This window comes from Symphodus melops (genome assembly GCF_947650265.1).
Source record: "Symphodus melops genome assembly, chromosome: 1".
NCBI lineage: Eukaryota > Metazoa > Chordata > Actinopteri > Labriformes > Labridae > Symphodus > Symphodus melops.
Genome location: NC_136691.1, coordinates 28,218,491 through 28,241,726, shown reverse-complemented (window position 1 = coordinate 28,241,726; position 23,236 = coordinate 28,218,491). Strand labels below are relative to the sequence as shown.

The window sequence follows — 23,236 nt, the reverse complement described above, 5'->3', positions numbered from 1 at the left end:
ATTCCTTCTGTTAGTCTCTAAAATACAAAAAGAAACATTTAGTACCAATGAAACCATGACATACTGATACTAAACTCGTTTTTGAACGAGGATATGTATGAAGAAGTTTATGACTTCTTAACGTGAGTTGTTTATGAGACCTGCTGGGGTTTTTGCACTCAGACACAAGAGGACACTTTGCATTTGTTTTGTAACTGGTCACACTCATGTACGATCATACGAGCATGCAACTGTCTTCAAAGGTTTTTATTTGTCACGTACTCATACAGGATGCACAGTCTAAAACAGTTGTTCAATTCTCATACGTATGGAATATGAGTCTGGGTGTTGAGATCACTCGGAGAACCATCATATTGAACTTTTTGAGCAACCGGGACCAGAGCAGGGAGACGGAAGGAGCGGAAGAAAGGGAGTGAAGAGAAATGTATGAGAGAATAAAAACTGTAGCAACATTCTTTGTCTTTACACAGATAAGAAGTGAACTGTTGATATGAGCAGCTGATAAATCCACTGATAAGACACAATAAACCTTTTCAATAAATACCAGTGTGACAAGTCAAAATGGAGTTATGGAAATCCATGACAGCCCATTAAATACCTCTCTAAAAGATATTAGAGCATTCAATCATAACTCATTTGTAATGATTCAGTTAACTTCCCTGTACTGTGGACGGGGTTTGTTTGTCCATTGTTCAACAATGACGCACTGAATCCTGCCAACAGTCACAACACACTTATGTGTCTGTGTTAGTCTCAAGCTTTCATAATCTCTGCAGAGAGACAGACTCTTATATTTATTATATTATCTTTTATATTACATCCATATAGAAGAAGCATCTCGGCTAACGTTGCGTGGTTATGCTTCCTGTAATGTCTGTAAGAGTCAAGTGTTTCATAAATGCCCAGTTCAGTGATTGATTGAGTTTGAATAGCATGGCAGAGCTTCTGCTGTGTTTCGGGCTGCAGTGTGTCGACTGACACATTCGCCTGTGTTTGTGCAAAGCCAGGAAGATGCCAATCAAGACGTGATCTTCAAACACCTACACGCTGTTAACAAATGCTACCAATGGGGAAACAGGCTTTTCGTCCTTTCTACTTACTCAGCTGTATTTTCCCTGAGATGTTTTTTAATGACACTCATTTTCATGTCAGCACAAAAAACACATTTCACAACAACAAATCCAAAGTGTCCTGCATCGTTAAAGAGACGTCTCTGAACTGTCCGCTCTGTGATCAGGAGAGCTCCCCTAATCACTGATGACTCCTCTCACCCTCTCCTTCCAGTTACTGCCATCAGGTAGACGTTACAAAGTCCCTTTCCTCCATTCCCTCTGCAATAACCAACCATTACTTTTTTATCTGTTAGGGTTAGTTTTTGACAGTCCTCGATTAAATTTCTTAACTTTGTGTTGTGTTTTTATCCATCCATCCATTTTCCATCACTTATCCGGGGCCGGGTCACGGGGGCAGCAGTCTAAGCAGAGACACTTCCTCCAGCTCTTCCAGTGGGACCCCGAGGTGTTCCCAGGCCAGCAGAGAGTGTGTCCTGGGTCTACCCCGAGGCCTCCTCCTGGAGGGACATGCCTGGAACACCTGCCTAGGGAGGCGTCCAGGGGGCATCCGGACCAGATGCCCGAACCACCTCAGCTGACTCCTCTCGATGTGGAGGAGTAACGGCTCTACTCCGAGCTCCTCCCTGGTGACCGAGCTCCTCCCCCTATCTCTAAGGGTGCGCCCAGCCACCCTACGGAGGAAGCCCATTTCGGCCGCTTGTATCCGGGATCTCGTTCTTTCGGTCCTGACCCAAAGCTCATGACCATAGGTGAGGGTAGGAACGAAGATCGACCGGTAAATCGAGAGCCTTTCCTTTCAGCTTCGTATGTTTAATACCTTTTTAAAGGAGGATTTCTGTCACTGTTGGGACATCATATAATCCAATCAAATATCTAGGAGGCATTTTCAATTTGGAGCCATATATCAAGAGGCTTTCATTTGAATTCCTACTGGTCAACTAAAAAACTGTAACCATAGCAACCAAAGACATGATGGATAGGGAAACAGCAGAATGTGCACCCTGCTGCTTGCAGCCTGTTTTGCTGCTTGTGCTGTCTGTCTGTTTCAGGGACCAGTAGTTCCCTGTTGGGAGACAGGGACCAGGACAGACGGTGGAGCTGCTCCATGTTTCGCTTCCTCATTTCATTTGTGCCAGTTATTCCAAACAACATCTGTATCACCACGCTAACTCTCATACGAGCTTTCACACTGATTCACCGACTCTCACGTGTCACTAACGTTCGTGCACTTGCCTCGTTAAACTTCAGTCTTTGAAAATACCATGTATCTTCTCATCATTTGTCCCTGCCCCATCCTCATCCTCACTGCGTGTGATTGGAGGTGTGTGTTGAGTTGTATTTAATCAGCTTTAATCATGATTGAGTGCATGCAGGTGCTGGTGGTTGAAGCGGTTTTCTTCAGGTGGTCTGAGCGTCTCAGCAAACAGAGACAGTGTCATCTTTAAAGTTTGAGTCCCTGCTCAACACTGATGAACATTTCTGATAAATGTGTTCCTTAGACTGAAAGAGTTTGCGAGCTAAAAGTTTAAAATACAGTTTTTTTATGTTTATGTGGAGCTCTGATGGATACTTTACAGAGAATTAATCATATCACTGAGGCACATTGTGTCCTAGATTCACACTGGAGCCCGAGGTACACCGGGACAAAGGTGTAACGCTCAGGTTAGCAGACTGCATGTGTCAGATCAATGTCAGGGATGTTTGAGCTGTATGTGTAATCTTTGGCTCTTAAAGGACTCCAATGACTCGACTTTGCTTCTGAAATATCATTAAATATAAACACTAAAAGGCTTTTTCTGCTCTCACTGTTACTCTGCCACTGTTCCACATCAGCCTTTCATTCACACTACTCATGCTTGAACATACGCGTAGCTGACATGATTGACAGGTGGGCGTGACGTAACGATTCATGAAGAGGTTAAAAACCCGCCTCAGCTCCAGCTCTCAGCCTGTCGTTAGGTCGAGACAGGATTTCCAGCATGGCGGCTGCTGCTCCGCCTCCTGAGCCCCCGAGGGAACCGACGGCTGACGCCACTCAGACTTCAAACCTTTATATTTACAATCTATGCATGTGAGCTATTTTAAACATTTTCACAAATAACGGAGAGAAAATGATCAGATGCAACCAAGGTGTCCTCTTCCTCAGTCCCTGATTTGAACCTCTTGTCTGATACTTCCTTGTACCTATGAGCAGAATAGTAAATGCAACCTTTTTACTGAAAGATGCAGAGAGAAGCTCTTTGTTCTGCATGCATTGACTCCCTTTGTCACAGTTTAACCTGAATGTCAGTGATTACTGGATTTTAAAAACACATTTAAAAATGGATATATCGGCATCAGTATTCAGTTGAGACTGTAGAAACACCAGCTACAATCTTATCAATAACTTTCTTTCATCTTCTGATACATATTTGATGTGTGACCTGATTGGATTTGAAAATTTCCCCACTGACTTCAATGTTTTGTGAGATGATTTCTTATTTTTGCAAATCTGGATGTAAGAAAATGAGAGCAAAACAAAAACATGGTAACGCTCTGAATCCAGTCCTCCACCTCCTTGTCGGCTCTTCAGGGAAAGGTCTGCTTGCTTCTTCGTCTGCATGTGCCAAGAAAAGATCTGTGAACAATTTAATGTGCTTATTTTAGTTTGCCATGCTTGCTGCGTTGCCAGACTGACTTCAGCTGGGAGTTAGTCCAGTTATTCAGAATGACGTGCCAGTTTGTCTCTACATGTTCGTCGCTCTGTTTCTTTTCAACAAGTTACACAACGCTGCCACCTAGTGGGCCAATAACAGCTCTGACGTGTCATGCGTAGATTAAGCGTGTATTCATAGAGACTGTATATTACACGCCTGCAGGGAGGGTGCTGCAGCCAGCGGTTGGATAGAGAGGGTTCCTGGTTTGAATCCCGGACAGGAGTCCTCTCTGTGTGGACTTTGCTAGTCTCCTCGTGCATGTGTGATGTGGGGTTCTCCCTCAGGCCACAGACATAAGTGATGGAAGTGATGGAAGAACCCAGGTGCTCATGTGCAGCTGAACTGCTAGGGGAGACACACAGCAGGAGTATAATATTTGTGTTCTGTGCGGTCCAAAGCAAGTGTGTGCAGGGCCTGTGGTCATAATAATCCGTCTGTGCCTCAGCCTATCAGCAGCTTCTTTGTTGCTCAAGTCGCTACAAGCAGTCGAGATAATGGATGAACGTATATCACAGGACGAGCTGACGATAAAAGCCTCAGGACATTTGTATTTCTAACATCAGATTGTTAAAGTTCGCTTAAGAAATAAACTGCCTGGCTCAATAATAATGACCGAAGAAGAAGTGTGCTTGTAAGGAAGTCTTTGAATAAAGAATCTCCTCTATAATGATGTGTGAAAGTAGATTTCTAATTTAGCCACAGATCAGTGAGGACGATCACTTCTGCTCCTGGTGTTATCGAACCCTCTGCATGTCACACGTATCTCTGCTGCCTCTTCAGAGAGGACTTCTTCTTCTGCTCAAATTCAATCAGTCCTCTGCCGCTGTGTTTGATCTGCTCTCCAGATAGACAGTACTCTTCCTCTTCCTTATCATCACTTCCATGGACGATGTCCATGTGATCGTAAAGACAAAGAAAAAGCAATTATCAGAACTGTTTCTGTTTGAGTGCAAGACAACCTTGTATCATAGACTCTCCTTGTTCTGACTTGTGTTTGTAAAGGGAGACGCAAACATCAACGAGTTTTAATCACAATTAATTAAGGTCTTAAAATAATGATTTTTAAACATTGCTCTTTTGTCCCTAACTTGGATAAACCTCCTCAGTCTCCCTGAACAGTGATAAAGAAAAAGGGCACTGCTGCATCTCTAAATGTCTCATTTCACTTAAAAAACAACAACAAATGTGGTGCTTAAAATGTGCGCCTCATGACCACATGCTTCAGACCTCCATGCTGGACTTGGGTTTGAATCCGACCTGTGGCTCCTGGCTCTTTTCCCCACATGTCATTCTCCACTCTCTCTCTCTCACTCTCCTCGATTTAAGATCAGATGATATCAGATCAACATTTGATCCCCAGAGAGGATATTCATGTGTTTCTGACTCTATCCAAGTAAATGCTGACGAGTCCGCCTGATGACATCACACATTGACCTTTGTTACCGCTCCTCGGAGCTGTTGGACGTCTGTTTGGGATCCTGAACCACTTCCTGTTTCTGTGCTGAACTTCATGTCCTCGCCTTCAAGCTCCCAGAAGGTCCTTTATTTTAAGATTAAGCAGCGTTGAATTTAGAGTACAGTAGAGCAGGGGTGTCAAACTCCAGTCCTCGAGGGCCACATACTTGAGACTTTCTCCAACACACCTGCTTTCAACCAACGTGTCGTTATCAAGCTCTGCAGGAGCCTGATAATGAGTCACTCATTGGATTCAACTGCGTCTGAGGAAGCCGGATGTGTATAATCTTAAATGTTCTCAGTCATCTTAAGAACTTAAATCTTTTGACATTACAAACAGTTCAGGTTAACATTTACTTTGGATATTTATTAACAGAACTAACCTCTATCTTTGTTAATAGATCAGCGATTAATGAAGATAACGGTGGCTTCCTCTGATCACGAGCGTGTATTGGACTTCTCGAGAAAAGTAGCCGTCGTCATTTCAAGTTTCCACACCAGTGGTTGCTGTAGGAGGGGCAAAGATGTATTTTATTTGAAGAGATGAAATGAAACTTCATCAGCTTGGGAAGAAGTCTCATCAGTTTGTTGGCAGTAGAGTAAAGTAGTCTTCCCCAACATTACAAAGCTTTGATAAATGCTGAACCCCTTTATTCGTTTTCATTTCATTTAAGATATTTATTTAAATGACATCACTTTGACATGAAGGTATACTGTACTTCCAGTAACGACTGTGCCAAATGTTGGAAGAAGCCTTTTCCAAAGAAAAGAATCACCTGACTGAAATATATGAATGAACTCATTATTATACACGAGGTACTACGTTTATAAAACAGTCCTATCATCTCCCTCTGATGCCTGTGAGAGTGCATTTTATTCCTTGACAACAGGAAGCATCATTAAAAAATCTATATATTAATAAAACAAGAGGATTGATTCATGAGATTCATAACAGAAACAACAGAAATAGAAAAACCGAACTGAAAGACTTGGCAGGAAGCTAATGTTAGTGACCTTATTACTTAAACCTCATGAAGAAGCTTTTTGATAACTGAGTAAGAAGACTCAAAGCAGCAGTTTTCCACACAGTGTCAACAACTAAAATGTGAGAAGAAGCCTTAATCATTTCAAAATAAAGAACCAGGGCTTAAAATGTCTTACATCAAAAGAACCTGACAGATAATCTGTGGCTTGGACTTCAATCCATCGCAGATCACAGAAAAAAACAAAAACATACAAATAGAAGTAGATTAAAAGTGTAGTGGGTGAGACCAACGTGCACTTGTGTCATATCAACCTCCCTTTCAACCAGTGTAAAGAAGTCTCAGAGCTCCTCTTCATCATGTGTGTGAAGTGTGTTGTTGTAAATCCACTCTGATCCTGTATTTGATCATGTCTAAAAACCCCTCTATTTCAGCCCTGCTCAGAACAGGCTGTTTGTGTGTCTGTAGCTTTAAATATGTAAATGAGCTGTGTCTGACCACGCCCCCTCTCTGGGAGGGCTCGGGCTCCCTCCCTGTCCTATTGTTTACGGTGAGAAGGCAGACTCAGAGGGCAGAATAAACACCTAGCTGAGGGAGTGTCACCCACCTGGGGGAGGGGCTACTGCCCTCTGTGATGTCATGAATGGAAAATCTACAAACAGCCTGTTTGAGCACACATTTTATGAAAAGTGGAGCAGGCAGAAGACGAAGAGGATGGACACATATAAGTGTTAGAGAAACATGGTGAAGTGGATTTACATAATAGGTGACCTTTATTATTCTCTATATCTGACATTTGTTTAACTCTATTTTATATATTGGTAATAGCTTTTCATATTTCATTTTATTTAAGTACTTTATTTTAATCTTGTTTTGCTTTTCTTTGACACCCATTCATCAAGACAGATTCTTCGTATATGTAAATGTACTTGGCAATGAAACCAATTCAGAATCTGATTCTGATTGAGTAAAACAACACAGAGGAGTATCGTAGTACTTTGTAGTTTAAGTAAAGCACAAAGTTCTAAAGTAAAAGAAGGAAAATTAGGATTGAAGAGGGTTTACACTGACTGAACAAGTATAGAAATAAGTGCATTAAACCAGCTCAAAGGCTTTTTCTTCAGATTACTTCCTTTCTGAAAAATATGAAATCCTTATATCAACACAGTTTTGCGTGCCTTCCAGATCTCAATCTGATGAATACCAATGTGATTCAGCTCGAACATGACTTGTAGACAAGTCACTGAACTGCAGCTCATTTTGAATTTGGCTCCTTCTCACTGATAACCCAGCCCACGTCTCTTGAAGTGGCAGAACAGAGGGATGGAGATGGACAGACAAATAAACTGTGAAGAAAGAAAAGGAATCAATACACAAAATATGTTCATATGATTTATATGTTAAAGAAGCATCATGTAAGATATCTATTGAATGAAATGATAAACTGTACTTCCTCTGTGATCAGACACTAAGGAAACATGCTGTGTAGAGGTGCTGTCTTTGACAACAATGCAGCTGTGCGTATGTTCTCCTTCTAACTTTAGATTCTGCTCCTGAATGCTCTGGATCTGATTGGACCAGAGAAGGTAGGCGGGGCTTTGAAGGCCGTTTTGGACGCCCCTGGGTTTGCCAGATATGAGAGCAGTTATCAGGTCAACAGGTGTTGCAGCGATGGAAGCGGGCAGTGGAACTGCTTCAGATAGAAGTGATTGTACCCGAGCTAAAAAGCCTCTGCATGTTTCTAATAAGCTCCAGCAGCAGAAAGCTGCTCAAACTAGGATCAATGTTGGAGATGCTTTTGAAACATGGAGAGAGGTTAGAACGCAGAAAGCTTTACAGACCCATGCAGAGCTGGCTAAACACTGAAGCTACAGTGTCCACCACATGCAGAGCTGGCTAAACACTGAAGCTACAGTGTCCACCACATGCAGAGCTGGCTAAACACTGAAGCTACAGTGTCCACCACATGCTGACCTGTGTGAGCGTCCAGTCGAGAGAGGAGGGGGTGATGGGGGGGCAGCTCTCAACGATGTTTTGAATTTGGACTGTAGTACCCATTTTAAACACTGGGTGTCAGAGTTACATACTGCTCCTTTAGCTAATTATTTTTAAAGACCCAAAAGATAAAACAGTTCAACAGACTTGAATGTTTGAGCTTGAAATATACTTAAAGTGTAAAAATGATTTAAAACAGACCTGAATGTCCCGTACCTGTATGATAAACATTGTCACAACACCTGCGCCTGTGCTGAGGTAGTTACTGGCAAACCAGTTCTTCAGTTTATCGACACATCCCTGGAAGACAAAATGAGGTCACCTGAAAAACCTGTCAACAGGTGAAACAGTCATGTTTTTAAGCAGGTTGGAAGTTTCTGCCACATTGTTTTCAGTGTCTTTAACAACAACAGGGTTCAATGTTTCAGGGAACAGAAAGCAAGAGCTGCACGACTTGAAATAGTTTTGGTATCACAGTGGCAATAATGACAATCTCAATCTATTGGAGTTATATCTGCTCAAACTTCATTAAAAAAAGGGCTAAAGTAAGAGGAAGGTGACCATTTGATGATCAGCCAAACAATTAGCAACAGCTGAGTTGACAACATTATGGAAAATTCAAAACTCAAACTCAAAAACAGGCATGAGTGAATAAGGAACACTGCCATGGTAAAGCATCCAAACATCGGCATTCACAGCAAACAGGCTGCAAACACATAAATAATGCAAAGTAAACCACACACGTATAAAATGGACTGCAAGAGCAAAACATGGCCAGTCCCCCAAGGAAGTGCCCTAAGTGTGTTGAGGTCTCAGTGGAAGAGTACAGCCTTGAAAAGAGAGAGTGAGGAAGTCAAGGAAGTGAATGTATTTTCACTCCACAAACAGGGTTTTGGCAAAAAATGAGGTGGCCATGTGATACCTTTCATAATATGTAAACACATCCATGCGCACTGTGCAAGTAAATAATATGTACATAAAGTATATTACGTGTTATATATAAAAGGTTATTGAATTTGTGGTGCATTGGACTTACTATGACATGGTGTCACCACCACATGGCCGTTATGTTCACCAAGTGATGATAATAGATCATAAATAATAATAAATAAATAATAAATCCAAAGAAAGCAACAGAACGTCACATTGTATGTCTGAGTACAGGGCGTGTGAATGTTCAGGTAGCCTACAGCTAGCGCTAGCTTCAGGCATCTCGGGGTGTATCCACTGAAACCTTTTCTGCCGTCCCCAGTGTCAAAGTCCAGGACCGACTCGTTTTCAGTCTTCTAAATGCTTTAATGTTAAATTCCCCCTATGTCGTCAAACTATAAGCCACATCTCATCATTTCTGTCATTGCCGTTGTTTTTCAATTTTGCGATGGATGTCTTTTTATTCGCAGAGCATTTCCAAAGGTGAATTTTGAGTCTGCACGTGTTTTTGGAGTTCACATCTGTTCTGAAACAGCTGCACATTTGTCCTGATGTAAATTATTTCAGCCATTGCCGATTGTTTGACCTCGTGGACCACCGTAGATCAGTGGTGTGCAGTGAAGGGCCTGAATGATTGAATCCTCACGGGCAGTGATCTCTTGGCTGTGTTACGCTGAGCATCTTGATAACATGGTCTGATCCACTTGTGTCTTCAAAGTGACAGAGCCACGTGTGTGTGATCGACTGATTACATGTAGTGTAACATGTTAAATGTCGACATCTCAAAAGAGCGACGACTTAGTGCCTTGTGTCTGTTTGGAGATCCCTAAGAGCAATGGATCCCAAGATGTTGTCCTTTGAGGCCCCCTTACTTGTATCTAAGAAAAGCTGGAACCCCCCCCCGCCCCAGTTTAACAGTTTTCATTGGCAAAATCCAATCAGAACATGCCTACATACGTGCTTCTACCAAAAGACCGAAGTGTAAAGGTCCCAGTAATGTTTCAACGAACTTCAACTTAGAGAAACAGGTTTGCACAGTCAAGTGATAGGACATAAAAACCTCTTGCCAGTAGGTTTGGAAGAGGATGTTACATGGATCCTTGGTACAACAGGAGATTGGGATGTTGCCCTGCCAGTCCTCCTGCCCATGAACTCCACAGCACCTGAACTGTACAAAAGGAACGGCGTCAGCAGAATGATTAACGATTTCAACATGTCTTCAAATATTTGTGACACATACGATGTGCTGGACAGCATCAAAGTCATCTTTTATGGTCTTGTTCCCTTCTGGACCGGACTGCCTGTAGATCTCCAAACTTTGCATCAGGTCTTTCTCAAAGTACGAGTCAATCTGTCCAACAGACAAACAAATCAATCCGTCATATTCAAATATTCTCATTATTAGACTTAACATTCATAAATGTGTTGAAGTAGGCAAGCTTTAGAAGCTCTGTGTGTAGGTATGGATGAAGGTGAGAGCTTTGGTTGACTTGAGTGGCTTTGGGACGCCAGAGTTCGGACCCTAACACAACAGACGGCAAAGAACTAGTGGCGACGTAGGCTTAACCGTGGCGTCGCCTCACGTCGCCTTTTGTCTTGGCCAAGAAGTTGATCTAGAACACGCCTCAAAGTCTACAGCTGACGGCCAACCACCACGTACGTTCTGAGGACGTGTGAGACGAAATAACTCTCCATGCCAGCAGGAGGAGGGAGTCCGTTGTTAGGATTTGAGAAGACAATTTTCACATCGCTGTCGCTCACCACTCTTTACATGGGTACTCGACAATAACGTCTTATAAAAACTTAAAAATGGCGCTGGTATTGTCAGCCTGGTCTTTTGATCTAAAAAGAAAAAAAAGGTGGAGCCGACCAATAAGGAAAACGGCACTAATGAATGAAAGCTCGAGGGGCTTTTCCGAACCTTTGTCGAGCGCTGGAGAGAAATCCTCTCATCGACCGCGCTGACCGACGGCATTTAAACATGTTGCATCGGCCAAAAAAGGTTCGACCACGGTCGACAGGTGGCGACAGTGCTTGACACACCACAAAACCTAGAGTGACGACTGCTCACCAGAACAACGATGTTCTTGGTGTGTCAGAGCTTTTAACTTTCCCGCCTTCCTGAGGTGTTACTTGGGTGATTCCCATTTGACGAGTCCAGTGATGTACTGGCTCTTGCTGCCCATCTGTCTGCACGGTTGAGTGTTGGCAGCCTGGAGGGGTAAGTAGTATCAGAGTTGTCACTACCTGGAGCGTGCTTGTATGGATCCTGAGTCTTCTGAAGCTGGCGATGCTGTTTTGAATGCGGTGGCAACTTACAGCCATAAGGTAGGTTTTGTAACTTCTCAGTAGGATGTACAGGCATGACTGGAGCAACAGTCATTAGAACAAAGTGTGTTTATATGAAGCTCCTTCTCTTACCTCTCGGCTGTAGATCAGGAACACGAGTGCCATGGCCAGCTCCACCAGCATCAGGATGACCAACAGAATGAAGAACTGAGTCAGATACAAACATGGCTGAGTTAGAATGATTAACGTGAGGTTCACGACTGTAGCAGCTAAAGGCTCAATAAATGAAAATCATTCATTCAACCTACTGCTGTATGCAGTTTTCTCCCATTTAGTGTCTGACTGTGTTTATATGAGCAATCAGTTCATCTACTCTCTACTCTGTCATACTGACCTCGCTTAGTCTTGTCCACATCACGGCAGAGAGCTGTATATTGTGAAGCCAAGAACAGATGTGACGCTAGTTTCATTGTTTATAAAATCAAAATGTTCCCAGGAGTCAGTGAGTGTGAGCAGGTCGTCCAGATTAAATAAAAAACATGCATCCCCATCCTGCATAGCGCCCCCTATGCTCCATGCATGTAAACATTTGCCTCTATGAGTCAACCCATGATTATTATAATGACTATTTCAAATGCAACTGTTGTCAAACTTTTTGGGTGCCTTCCCTATGAACTCTACCGTGCAGTTACCACCAACTGACGGTCATTTTTTTCCACTTAGAAATAGTTGTGCACATTTATTAACACAGCCGTTTGTTTGCTATAAAGCTCATTTGCATTTAAATGGGCCCCAAACTAAAACATACATTTAAATATATATGTCTATATAGTCTCCATCCTCATCATCTTCTGGTTTCCTTTTGTTGAAATGACGACTACAGACTAACGCTTCCTGCTAGCATGGAGAGTTATTTCCTCTCACGCATGTGCAGAACGTACGTGGTGGTTTGGGCGTCTCATGTAGTCTTCGCGGTGTGTTCAAGTGCAACTTTTTGGCCAAGACAAAAGGCCTCGTGAGGTGTCATGAGGTGACGCCACAGTGGGCCTTGTATTGGTCGGGTACGATGACTCTATAAAAAACATGATGCGTCGTACTCACAGTGATGAGCATGCAGCGGTTCTCCTTCATGCCTCCCAACACTCCCAGGTAGCACACACACATGACGATGGTGCCGGTGACCACCAGAGTGTTGGCGGGGTAGATGGGCCAGAAGGTAGTGACGAGGGAGGCGTACTTGGAGTGCATCATCTGGAACTCCCCAAATGCCACCACAAAACCACCACACAGCTTCGACACAGAACGGAGACAGAAGACACCTCACGTTACTCTGGCTTTGTGGTTAAACACGTGTTCAGCAAGAATTCAGACTAAAACTCATAATTTTTTTGTTTTTTTTTATTCCCACAGCGTACCCCCCCCCCCCCCCCCACACACACACACACACACACACACACACACACACACTTTCAGTCATTTCTAATGTGTGGGCATTCAGGACTTCTGGCCCTCTGCACATCCACTGTCTCTTACAAACCCGATGTAAACTTGATCCATTTTAAAACTGAAGGAAGCAGGCACAATGCAAAAAAAAAAAAAAAAAAAAAAAAAACAATATCATGGCAGACGCGTTTTCCCTCAACATTTGCAGATCACAACTGTACATCAATGCTATGTATCTGATCTAATATAGATTCAGTAACCATTTTAAAATTAGCCTAAATGAACAAAGATGTGAAGAGAAAATTAAATAGGTTTTTTTTGGTTCTATGGAGAACATTTCCTTTGTCTTCGTTGTTATTAGTGCTGATGTTATGAAGCCTGTTTAGTGGGTTTTTATTGTACATTTAGCTTGTTTGTCCTTAGTGGGACACTATACACATATGTCAGGGTCGATTCAGAGGTATGTTAATGTTGGTTTCAGACTCCCACAAGGTCGACTTCCGTTCTTCAATAAAAACAGATCAGATCAAAAGGTGACTTTTATTCCTAATCAAACACCTGGTCTCTCAATCAGCATTAAGTCTAGACGAACAATTCGATTCATACTACATTATGCACTGATGCAGCGATCCCTAACATATAAACTGTACATATTCTCATATTTCTGCATTTGTCTGACAGATTTAACAACTCGTTCCTTTTTAGAAAACAGCTTTGCCTCCTCTTCATGTTGCCAACAACCTCAGGTGGTTTTGATGGTGATTGCATTTTTAGAAACTCAAGAATTATGTATAAGAAACACTACATTAAAGATTGTTTACTTTGCATCATATTGAGAAAATGCAGCTCCAACTCAAATCCAGAGCTCATTAAATCCCCTCATCAGGTGGATGAATTGTCTCTTACTAAAGGTTTCTACAATTCATCCACAAAATGGTCTAATGAAGGACGACGATGATGCATTAGTCCAATCTGCTGATGGTAAATGGTACATGGACTTTAATGGCTCGTTTATTTCTTTTCTAGTCTTTTGACAACTCAAAGCTCTAAAACACCAAAGGTCAGTAGAGACTGATATGTACATGTGACGGTCTTTACTTACCCAGCACAGAAAGTTGAGGTTGACCACCATTGTTTTCAAGCATTTGACACACGAGCGATTCATCCTTCTTCTGAATGATCTGGAATAAAAGACTACCTGGTATATAAAAATGCTCTTATTATTTTAGAAGGATTACAGCTTTTAAAACAAAGGGCAGAGCTCCTTCAGTTTATTGTGAGTGAAGCTGCAGCTCCTCTCTGAGCGATCAGCTGTTTACAGGACACCGGTGTTTGATATGGCAACACTGAGCTGTGAGGCACAATGTGTGACCTGAGACCGTCAGTTAATGATTATCATTACCTTCTCTTATCTCAAGATCAAGCACTCATGGGACGGTTATACAGCAATCCTCAGATCATGTACGTTTCGGTAAAGCAGCTGCAAGATTTCATTAAGCGAAGAATTTACCGAGGGAACATGTGAAAAATCCACTTTTAGTCTTAAACTTATATTTGGGTAAGCTGAGTGTCTACAGACCCAAAACGTGAAATAAATCCATCCAGTCCTTTCTTTGTGGTCTGCATAAATCTTACAACAAAGAAAGTGCCCTAAAATGTGCCCTACTTGTGACATCACAGTGGCATTCTGGTGAAAAAATAAATGAAATGAAAATCCCCTCCCCTGGTGTCTCCACCCATAGACCCCACCTTCAGCCTGGAGCAAAAGCTTTTGTGCAGGTTCGCCATTTTATTGTCTCTACAAAGGAGTGATGTCTACGGGGAAAACTCAGGGGGTCATTACATTTAAAGAGACACACACCAAAACAGAGCGTTCTGAGAGAGCTGGTTTCTACAGGGTCACAAACCTCCTCTGCTGCTTGATTCATGTTATGTTTGGACCAAAGCTCAGCTCAGTTTCATTTAGAGCACAGGGGGATGGTTTGAAAAGGTGAAAAAGAGATGTGTCCTCTTTAGGATAACTTGTTATCTCTGAATGTGTTGAACACTGATCAGCATTGATTGTTACACCAGAAATATGTAATTTATTATTTTTTAAGTTTATTTTTGGGCTTGTTATGTCATTATTTCAGAGATAGGACCGTGGATAGAGTCAGAAACTGGAAGGAGAGAGAGTGGGGAATGACATGCTGGAAAGGAGCCACAGGTGGGATTCAAACCTGGGCTGTACGCTCTACCATGACATTTTTAACCTTTTTTTAACCTAGTATGCTTTGATTGTACGCCGATATATATTTGAACAGCCAGAAAAATAAACCTGTTTATCAGCTGGCACTGACTGATGTGGACACTGAAGAGGAGACGTGTCCACACCAGCTACAGTCAAGAGGAGCTGGTTTGTGCACACTGGAGAGCAAAGACTGAGCGCCTGTAAACAAACACTATTTGAATTCATCACTGATTTATCAGCCTTCGTTAATTTCTGATGTCCAGTGTTCAGAGATGCTGTAACACTGGAGCTGTTCAAATGTAAACAGAAACAGCAGGGGGGTTTATTTTTAGATAAAAACATCAAAGACTAGGACTAGACTAGAAAGACTTGGTTACTTAGAGTAACCAACACTAGTTGAAACCTGTCTTGTCTACAGACAGCTTCTTTTTAAAGTCTCGGTCTGGGAATTGAAAGCCTTGATCCTTTTTTGAACTAGGCTGTAAGACTTGTTCCTCTGAAAATATAGAAGCTGTTTCATCTCGTTTGATCGCCATGGAGACGATGTGTGGGCACTTCTTACAGTTCAGTCTGAATGTGAGAGACTGAGCGACCTGAGAATGTTTGAGTGCACAACGATTGTCCTTAATCAGTGAGGAGGATCTGTGCCATCAGTCCAACATCCGACATGTAAATTATTTCAATATTGGATGTGAGACGATTTGAGCCTCTTCAAGGAACTTATACTGAAAGAGATGACAAAGTGACCAGTTTGGACCAGATACAGAACAGCTGTTTTAAGGAACCCCAATGCTTTGAGTGTGGACTGCAGTACCACTTTTAAACACTATGTGTCAAAGTTACATACTGCTCCTTTAACCTTTCATTATGAATGATGTAACTGAAGGCGTGGCCGGTTGCAGACCTTGACGTATTTGAAATGGTCAAACCAGGACAGACAAACCCGAGCACAGCTCTGTGATCAGCTCTCTCGACTTGAGCAAAGATCTATTCAAAGAAGAGTGCAGTAAATGTTATTTTAATGTCGTAAGTCAAAGTTTTAGTGGGAAATATGAGCGTAATGTCTCCACACATGAAACAGAGAGGATATCATAGACATCAAGTCGCCTTAAACACACACTGAGCACAAGGGAGGTGAAGATACTCTGGGATACAAAAAGAAATGGATACAAATATGGACAATTCAAATCAAATTGACAAACACAATGTGATACAAAAGAAATATGAGGACCGATCAAACAGGCACAGCTGCTTTCTGACCCTGGAGTCAGGTCATCAGCTCGTGGCTCTGCTCTCACCGTGTGCACTCCTCTCGCCCCCTGCACACCCGACTCAGAATGAGTGGTTGGACACCAGATTCAAGTGTAAACGGAGCTGAGACCGTGAGCTGCACGCCCGACTTTAGACCGATAGTTTTGAGTGCTTGAACGATGAGGATCAGAAGATGTATATGTAACCATCATCCAGAGTTAAAGTCCCTGTGATTAGTGCAGACTAAACTCTATATTCATGTGTGCACACAAACTTCACACCTCCCCTGTGCAAGTCATCGGCCCAGTCCCAAAAGTCTGGACCCCTCCCTGACCCAGCTCATGTGACGACGCAAATTAAAAAAAAAAAAAAAGAGGTGAAACTAATCAGCAGTAAACATTGTTCACATTCACATCACTTTCATTTGTTACTCAAAATCACAAATCTACGTGATCCTGCACACATACTGGACAGTTCATACTAGACTAAAACATCTAAAACAACATGATCAGTAAATGTCTGAATGAACAGGACTGATGGATTAAGTGCTTCTATAAAACCTTCTGACTGTTAAAAAGGAAAACAGATACGTCATGTGTGGCGCTCCATGGTGACAAACAGGAAGAAGAAAACACAGACAGGAAGTCCACTGATGACAGAAACAATATGAGCCTAAATTAATTTGTGACGTCACGTTGAAAGTAAACGAGCTCGTCTTTATTGGTCCAAATGTGAACAGCCCGGCGATCTGTGTGGAAAGTCAGCTCATCTTTTTTTTTTTTTTTTTTAAATCTCTTTTTTTCTATCGAGGGTGAAGATTAAAGTCTTTGATCCATTGAAGTTTTCCCTGAAAGATCACGATGAAACTATGACAGCCCGTGTAAACCCGAGCGCCCCTGAAGCAGAACATTAGTCATGTGAGAACAGGGCTCAGGGTTAAAGGTGCAGCACGCAGAGTTTTCATCAATCACACACTTACAGACAGAAATCAGGCTCAGCGGCTCAAAGTGCTTTGACTCTCTGAGGCTGGATTTTACCATTTCATTTAATCAGTGCAACAAAAAGAGAGAACGCTCCACAGGCTGAGCGGTCTTCAGAGCAGATCGGATCAGGTTCGAGGCTGCCCGTCGGCACCCCCGAGTGGCAGTAAGAGGTATCTGCATGTCAGTAAAGGTCAAGATAACATGACGTCAATAAAGTAAATACAGCATCTGTGATTCTTCTTCTTCTTTTTTTTTTTTTAGTGCGCGTCCCTTCTAAACGGACACGGGACACTCGTACGTACGCTTTAAGTCGACAGGGTCTCTGTTGGCGCCCCGACGCTCTGCACGCTGAGATGAACGTCACTGGAGCAGCTTTTATCATCAAAACACAGAAAAGATAAAGGAGAATACTTCACAGCTGGTTGGCCTGTCCCTGATCTGTTCGTCTCGGCGGCGATTGTTCTCTTGGCTCTTTAAGCGTTTTTTCATTGATCGTTCGATTGGTTCAGTGAAGCTGTGGCAGTCTTCGTCGTGTCGATTAAGAAACACACACACACACACACACACACATGGTAGGACTCATGGCTCTCTGATCAGTAGAAGCGCTTGCGTCTGTTCTCCTTCCAGCGGCCGTAAACCATCAGGCCGATCACCGCCAGAACGCCCAGGCCCATGACGGAGAAGAGCAGCGTGAAGAAGAACTGCAGCCCGCTCATGCCTTCGTCCTGGACGTCCACTGTGAAGCAGAAAGGACGAGAGACTCTGTGTGACATCAAGCCTTCAAACGTCCCCGCAGTGCGAGCGATTACACATCTATAAACCCTGAGCACGTGAGAGGGCGTGGAGACACATTTAGAGCCCGAGCAGATCATGACATCCACTGATATTAACTTATCCACTATGAGCTGACTTTATCTCAGAGTCTGTATGTCTACATTTAATCAGCAGTAAACAAAGAGTTTCACTACATCACACCAGCAGAGGGCGTCGTCACTCTGCAGAGCGTCGAGCTGGGACTCGGGTCGAGTGATCATCCTGTCTTCATAAAATATCTTTACGAGTGTTTGAAAACTGCACTGAAGGGATAAACTCACTCTCTCTCTCTCTCTCCAGACTGATGGTCGAGCTAACAAAGAATCATTCTAACATATGTAGTCCATATGATCCATCGTGTGTTTCAATGTACCGTGAAACTGTTCCATGTTGTCGACGCTGGGGATCGTGACCTCCTCCTCGTCTTCCTCGTCTGGCGCCCGCTCCACGGTCAGCTGGTACAGCTTCATGGAGATGATGTCGTGGTTATCTAGACCGACACGAGGAAGGAACGTCAAACACTCTCTCTTTTTGACCTCATCACTCGTCTCGAGTTGTTGCACGTTGTTTTGGTGTTTTTATGAAGGATTCTCTCGTCTTATTGGAGGATGTCTGCAGGTCAGGAGGAAAGCTCATTTGGCTTTTTAATCCTCTCACTTCCTGGAATCACTTCACTCAAACTGCCCTGCCTATCTACGGCACAGAGTCTACATGGATGCAGTCAGGGTCTCGAGGAGTACGAGAATCCTGATTTCACAATCAGGAAGGTTAAAGTCCACTCTCCCTGCACAGTGGAGCATGGATTACAGACTGGAATAGTGGAGATATTCTCATTGGATTTTGGATCATAAGAAAATAATCTGTGTCAAACATGTTTCTGATGTGTAGCTGTTGAGTTCAGCTGGATAATCTTTACAGATGAACATCATTTATATGAAGTTTGAAGAGTTAATGCAGCCCAGAGAAGTAAAAAGCTAACGTTATGCTACAAGCTAACTGCAGCCACAAAGTTAGCAACCGCTGTTTTAAGTGTAAAAAAGTTCAAATGTTTCAAAGTGGAGGTTTTAGCTAACATAGTTTATCTTGTCTAACAAAACATCAACATGTCTTCAGCTTGTGTTAACCACAGACCTTATTTCAGGCGTCTAAACACAAACGCATTCAAAATCCACATTGACTCTTAGAGTTAGGAACCCATGGAGCTAAAATGCTGACTCACTTCCTGGTTTTAGGACTCATTCCTGTGCTGGTCTACGCCACACGGATCGTCACGTGTTTGTAAGTCTTTACTGAACAAAGTGAAGTCTTTGATAAGTGAAGCAGACGTTTCTTGTGAGGTGCTGACGAGTCCTGATACCTGACAGATCTCCGGTGGCCGAGGACGCTCCGAAGAAGTATCCGGTCGGGAGGCGGAGTCCTGTGATGTCGGCGCAGTCCTTCCACTCCTGCCTGCCGTCCACGTCCACCATGAGCTGCAGGGCACAAAAACGCACGAGTCAGCACGTGTTCAACAGTTCACCAAAAAAAAAGCAGCAGCAAGCGTTTCCGTGGTAACGCGACACACAGCACTGATGGTGCCTTAAAGAGAAGCGTTCGTACCGTGAGTCTGTTTTTAGAGTATCTGACGAGGAGGAAGGTGTCGTAGATGGCGTTGCGTGTCATCGCTGTGCAGCCTCCGAGTTCGGTGGGCCGTCCGTCAGTGTCGTGGTCGTAGGACAGCGTCCCGTTCCCCAGCATCAACGAAATGTACGGGAACGCCCTCTGTGAGGAGGACAGGCGAGATCAACACACAACACCTCAACGACAGAGACACCTGACAGGAGGCCCAAAAGAACGAGCTGCGTCTCTTTTTCCCTGTGAAATGAAAAGCAGTGAGTCCTCTCCACAGCCTCGCTCACATGCTGACCAGTGTCTGAGCGACACACACACACACACACGGACACATGGAGGAGGAGCGTGATGAGAGGAGACGGATGGAGACGTGACGCTGGTGAGAGACAAGCAGCTGATGTTACCTGAGTTCCAGGTTGAGTCTTCTGACGTCCCGGGTAAAGAGAGAGAAAGACATCGGTTAAATACTGAAACAAAGTGTTCACACACGTCCTCCCTCGCTTGCTCGCTGCTCTGAGGCTGCCCACCATGAGCACCTCACAAGATCACATGAGATCCACAAGATCCCGCAGGAATAAACTGGTTGTTCGTTCAGAGCACGTTTTGACGTAGTGTCCATATTGTTTTATTTTGAAATTGACAGGATGCTCTGTGTGTTTCCTTAGTCTGACTTCCTGTCCAGCTGCATCTATTTGTTCAGCTCACAGCGCGCTCCTTAAAAAATAAACTCGGTGCATATTTGAAAGTGATGCTGCTGGCTCCGGAGACGGACGGCGGCGTGGAGACAGGAGCGACAGTGATCTGCTCTGTGGAGCGTGGCCGCGTGAAAACGTTCAGTAAGAGGCTTCAAAGAGTGACAGGCCCGACGATGCCACGCTTTCAAGTTTTGAGCCAAAAAAAAAAACTTCTGACAGGTTTTTGTAGTCTTCTTTTAAAACCACACAAAGACTACAAACCCCATGATTTAGGACAGGAGATACAAACTCACTCACGTCATGGCTTTTATCAGCGTTGGGATAAGTGTCCACAAATATTCCAAGTCCAACGAAGTGGTTCATGTTGCCAAACACAGGACCTGCAAACAAAGAGTCGGGATCATCAGGCTCAGAGTTCAAAGGTCACTGAGTCACTGAGCTCTGTGCCCTCACAAAGATAATTATCTGCATCAACATGTCTTTGGTTGGTTTAAGCCTCGTTTCCACCAAGCGGCTCGTCTCAGTGCGGCGCTCATTTTGTGGCGTTTCCGTAGGCGGTTAAGAAGGAAGTCTCTCTACGTACCATTCTGCATGCGATCTTTGGTTAGCCACAAGGCCAGGCCGTCCCCGTTCAAATTCTTCTTCCCCTGGCCGTGAATTTTAAAGTGCACCTTGAGCTCCCAGTCGCGCAGGAAGAAGGGCTGGAAGCAAGAGAAGACGGTGTGTCCCACTGTTCTTCATTATATTTACTAAACACAATCATCTGAGTCTTATTTGAGACTTACAATGCGACTCCACACCGCCCCCTGTCTGCTCTGCAGGTCAGGGGTCAGCCTCACATAGTCGGGCGTAACCATGGCAGTGCCCATCAGGTCCCACTGTGACGAGCTCGAGAAGCCCAGACCTGCAAAGAACAAAAGGGACACGCTGCTTTACACAGAGACGCCTCGTCCATCCACACGCAGAAGTCCTCCAAGAGGACGCTGAGGGGTTCAAATTACACCTGAGGCTTCTTTCCTGCATGTCAGTCCCCCCAATTACTGTCTCTGCCTACTGTCTCTGTCTCTACCCCGTCTGTCTCTATCCACTGTCTCTACGCACTGTGTCCGTCTCTACGCACCGTCTCTGTCTCCAGAATTGTCTCTGTCTATACCCACTCTCTGTCTCTACGCACTGTCTCTGTCTCTACCAGTCTCTGTCTCTACCCACTGTCTCAACCATCTGTCTCTACCCGCTGTCTCCGGCTCTACGCACTGTCTCTGTCTCCAGAATTGTCTGTCTCTACCACTGTCTCTACCCGCTGTCTCCGTCTCTATCCCTGTCTCTACCCACTGTCTCCGTCTACCACTCTCTGTCTCTACCCCCTGTCTCTGTCTCTACCCGCTGTCCTATCTCTAAATACAGGCAATGAAAGACTAAAAATAAACATTGAAAACAATGAAGGCACTGCAGCACCAGGTCAAAGTCGAACAGATGTTTCCATGGAGAACACAGAGCTCCAACAACATGTTTCATTCAGGCTGTCTGCAGATGTGATGTCACTGTGTTGCACTGCCACACAACAAGAAAGGAGAAACTAACTACTTCATTATTGATTAATACATAAGTAATTAATTTATTATTGATAATTTCATTGTAAAACCATTTGACCCATTTGGACATTAGCTAATGCTGCCTTCACGTGCTCGTGGAAAACATCGCACTCACGCATTCAAGCTCACTCGTAGAATAAAATTATAAATAAAAAGAGCTAATGTTGTTATGAAATGTTGATATATTCACCTGTCATGATTTATAGTTAAAGTGTGTCTGTTTGCTTAAATGAATAATTTAAGTAAACGACAGTGACTATATGATGTTTTATTATCTGTTGTTGACACTCTTTCACAGGTTGTCTTATTTCTGCTGCCCCGGCACGTGACACAAACATAACACCTCGTGTTTATTTGAAAAGTCTCCTTTTCACACACCTCATTATGACTATGGAGGGCTAATCATAACATTATTTTAACAATCTATGATCATGACCTGTTATGACATGAAACACATAAATGTCCGAGGAGTACGTGAATGCAGCACCAGTAGTGCTAACACATTTGCTCTTTCTTCGGCTTGATTATCAGACTATTTGTCATTTTCAGCGGATTTACGTTCCAGCACAGACCAGGTTTTACTTGGGCTAAAATGCGACCACTGTTTGTTTCGGATTAGAGGCTTTTATTGTGAAGCTCATAGTTGAACCGGCGTCCCGTTAGCTCAGTTGCTAACCCTGTTAATGCTCGCTCACCTCGGTAAGGCTTGGCCAAAGAAAACTCCCGCTTTAAAAAATCCTCCACAAACTCCTGCTCTTCCGCCAACGACAGGCCGGTCAAAGCACACACGGCGACAAACATACATGTTAATTTAAGGAGGTTTCTAAAGTCAAACACTGAGCGTAAAAAACAAAAACCGAGGACAGGACTTGACTTGGTTACCGTGGCAGCCATCTTTACGCTCCCACTTCAAACTAGTCACGTGATCTGACCAAAGAACGAACTGGAATTATGACACTTCCGGTTCAATGTCTGACGAAATGCATTTATCTATCTATCTATCTATCTATCTATCTATCTGTCTATCTGTCTATCTGTCTATCTGTCTATCTATCTATCTATCTATCTATCTATCTATCTATCTATTTATTTATTTATTTATCTATCTATTTATTTATTCATTTATCCATCTATCTATCTATCTATTTATTTATTTATTTATTTATTTATTTATTTATCTATCTATCTATTTATTTA

General features: G+C 43.3%; 2 protein-coding genes across 3 annotated transcripts; both read right to left on the bottom strand.

The window, feature by feature from the left end:
* Positions 1-6,206: 6,206 nt before the first annotated feature.
* On the bottom strand, positions 6,207-14,041 carry LOC306830349 (leukocyte surface antigen CD53-like). Its single transcript, XM_079353762.1, has 7 exons — positions 13,967-14,041; positions 12,523-12,711; positions 11,554-11,628; positions 10,373-10,483; positions 10,193-10,300; positions 8,419-8,502; positions 6,207-7,553 (listed from the first exon to the last, which is right to left on the bottom strand). Exons 1-7 carry the CDS (start codon positions 14,027-14,029, stop codon positions 7,485-7,487), a joined length of 699 nt encoding a protein of 232 aa, XP_079209888.1. The 5' UTR covers positions 14,030-14,041; the 3' UTR covers positions 6,207-7,484.
* Positions 14,042-16,096: 2,055 nt separating this feature from the next.
* Positions 16,097-22,979, bottom strand: lman2lb (lectin, mannose-binding 2-like b). Of its 2 annotated transcripts, XM_079358065.1 has the most exons (9): positions 22,735-22,979; positions 21,233-21,351; positions 21,031-21,148; positions 20,745-20,827; positions 20,157-20,177; positions 19,741-19,902; positions 19,499-19,613; positions 18,515-18,631; positions 16,097-18,064 (listed from the first exon to the last, which is right to left on the bottom strand). In XM_079358065.1, exons 1-9 carry the CDS (start codon positions 22,931-22,933, stop codon positions 17,922-17,924), a joined length of 1,077 nt encoding a protein of 358 aa, XP_079214191.1. In that variant the 5' UTR covers positions 22,934-22,979; the 3' UTR covers positions 16,097-17,921. The 2 variants fall into 2 exon arrangements, with proteins under 2 accessions (XP_079214191.1, XP_079214192.1); XM_079358066.1 differs by lacking the exon at positions 20,157-20,177 and having other exon boundaries at positions 22,735-22,977.
* Positions 22,980-23,236: the final 257 nt, after the last annotated feature.

Coding starts and splice junctions, on each gene's coding strand:
- LOC306830349 (XM_079353762.1), bottom strand. CDS start 14,029: ATGAATCGCTCGTGTGTCAAATGCTTGAAAACAATGGTGGTCAACCTC. Junction 10,484..11,553: donor TCCTGATCTACAGCCGAGAG/GTAAGAGAAGGA, acceptor TCTGTTGGACAG/ATTGACTCGTACTTTGAGAA. Junction 10,301..10,372: donor TTGATGCTGTCCAGCACATC/GTATGTGTCACA, acceptor CCTTTTGTACAG/TTCAGGTGCTGTGGAGTTCA.
- lman2lb (XM_079358065.1), bottom strand. CDS start 22,933: ATGGCTGCCACGGTAACCAAGTCAAGTCCTGTCCTCGGTTTTTGTTTT. Junction 19,903..20,156: donor AGACTCAACCTGGAACTCAG/GTAACATCAGCT, acceptor TCCTCCTCACAG/AGGGCGTTCCCGTACATTTC. Junction 18,632..19,498: donor GGCCACCGGAGATCTGTCAG/GTATCAGGACTC, acceptor GTGTCGGTCTAG/ATAACCACGACATCATCTCC.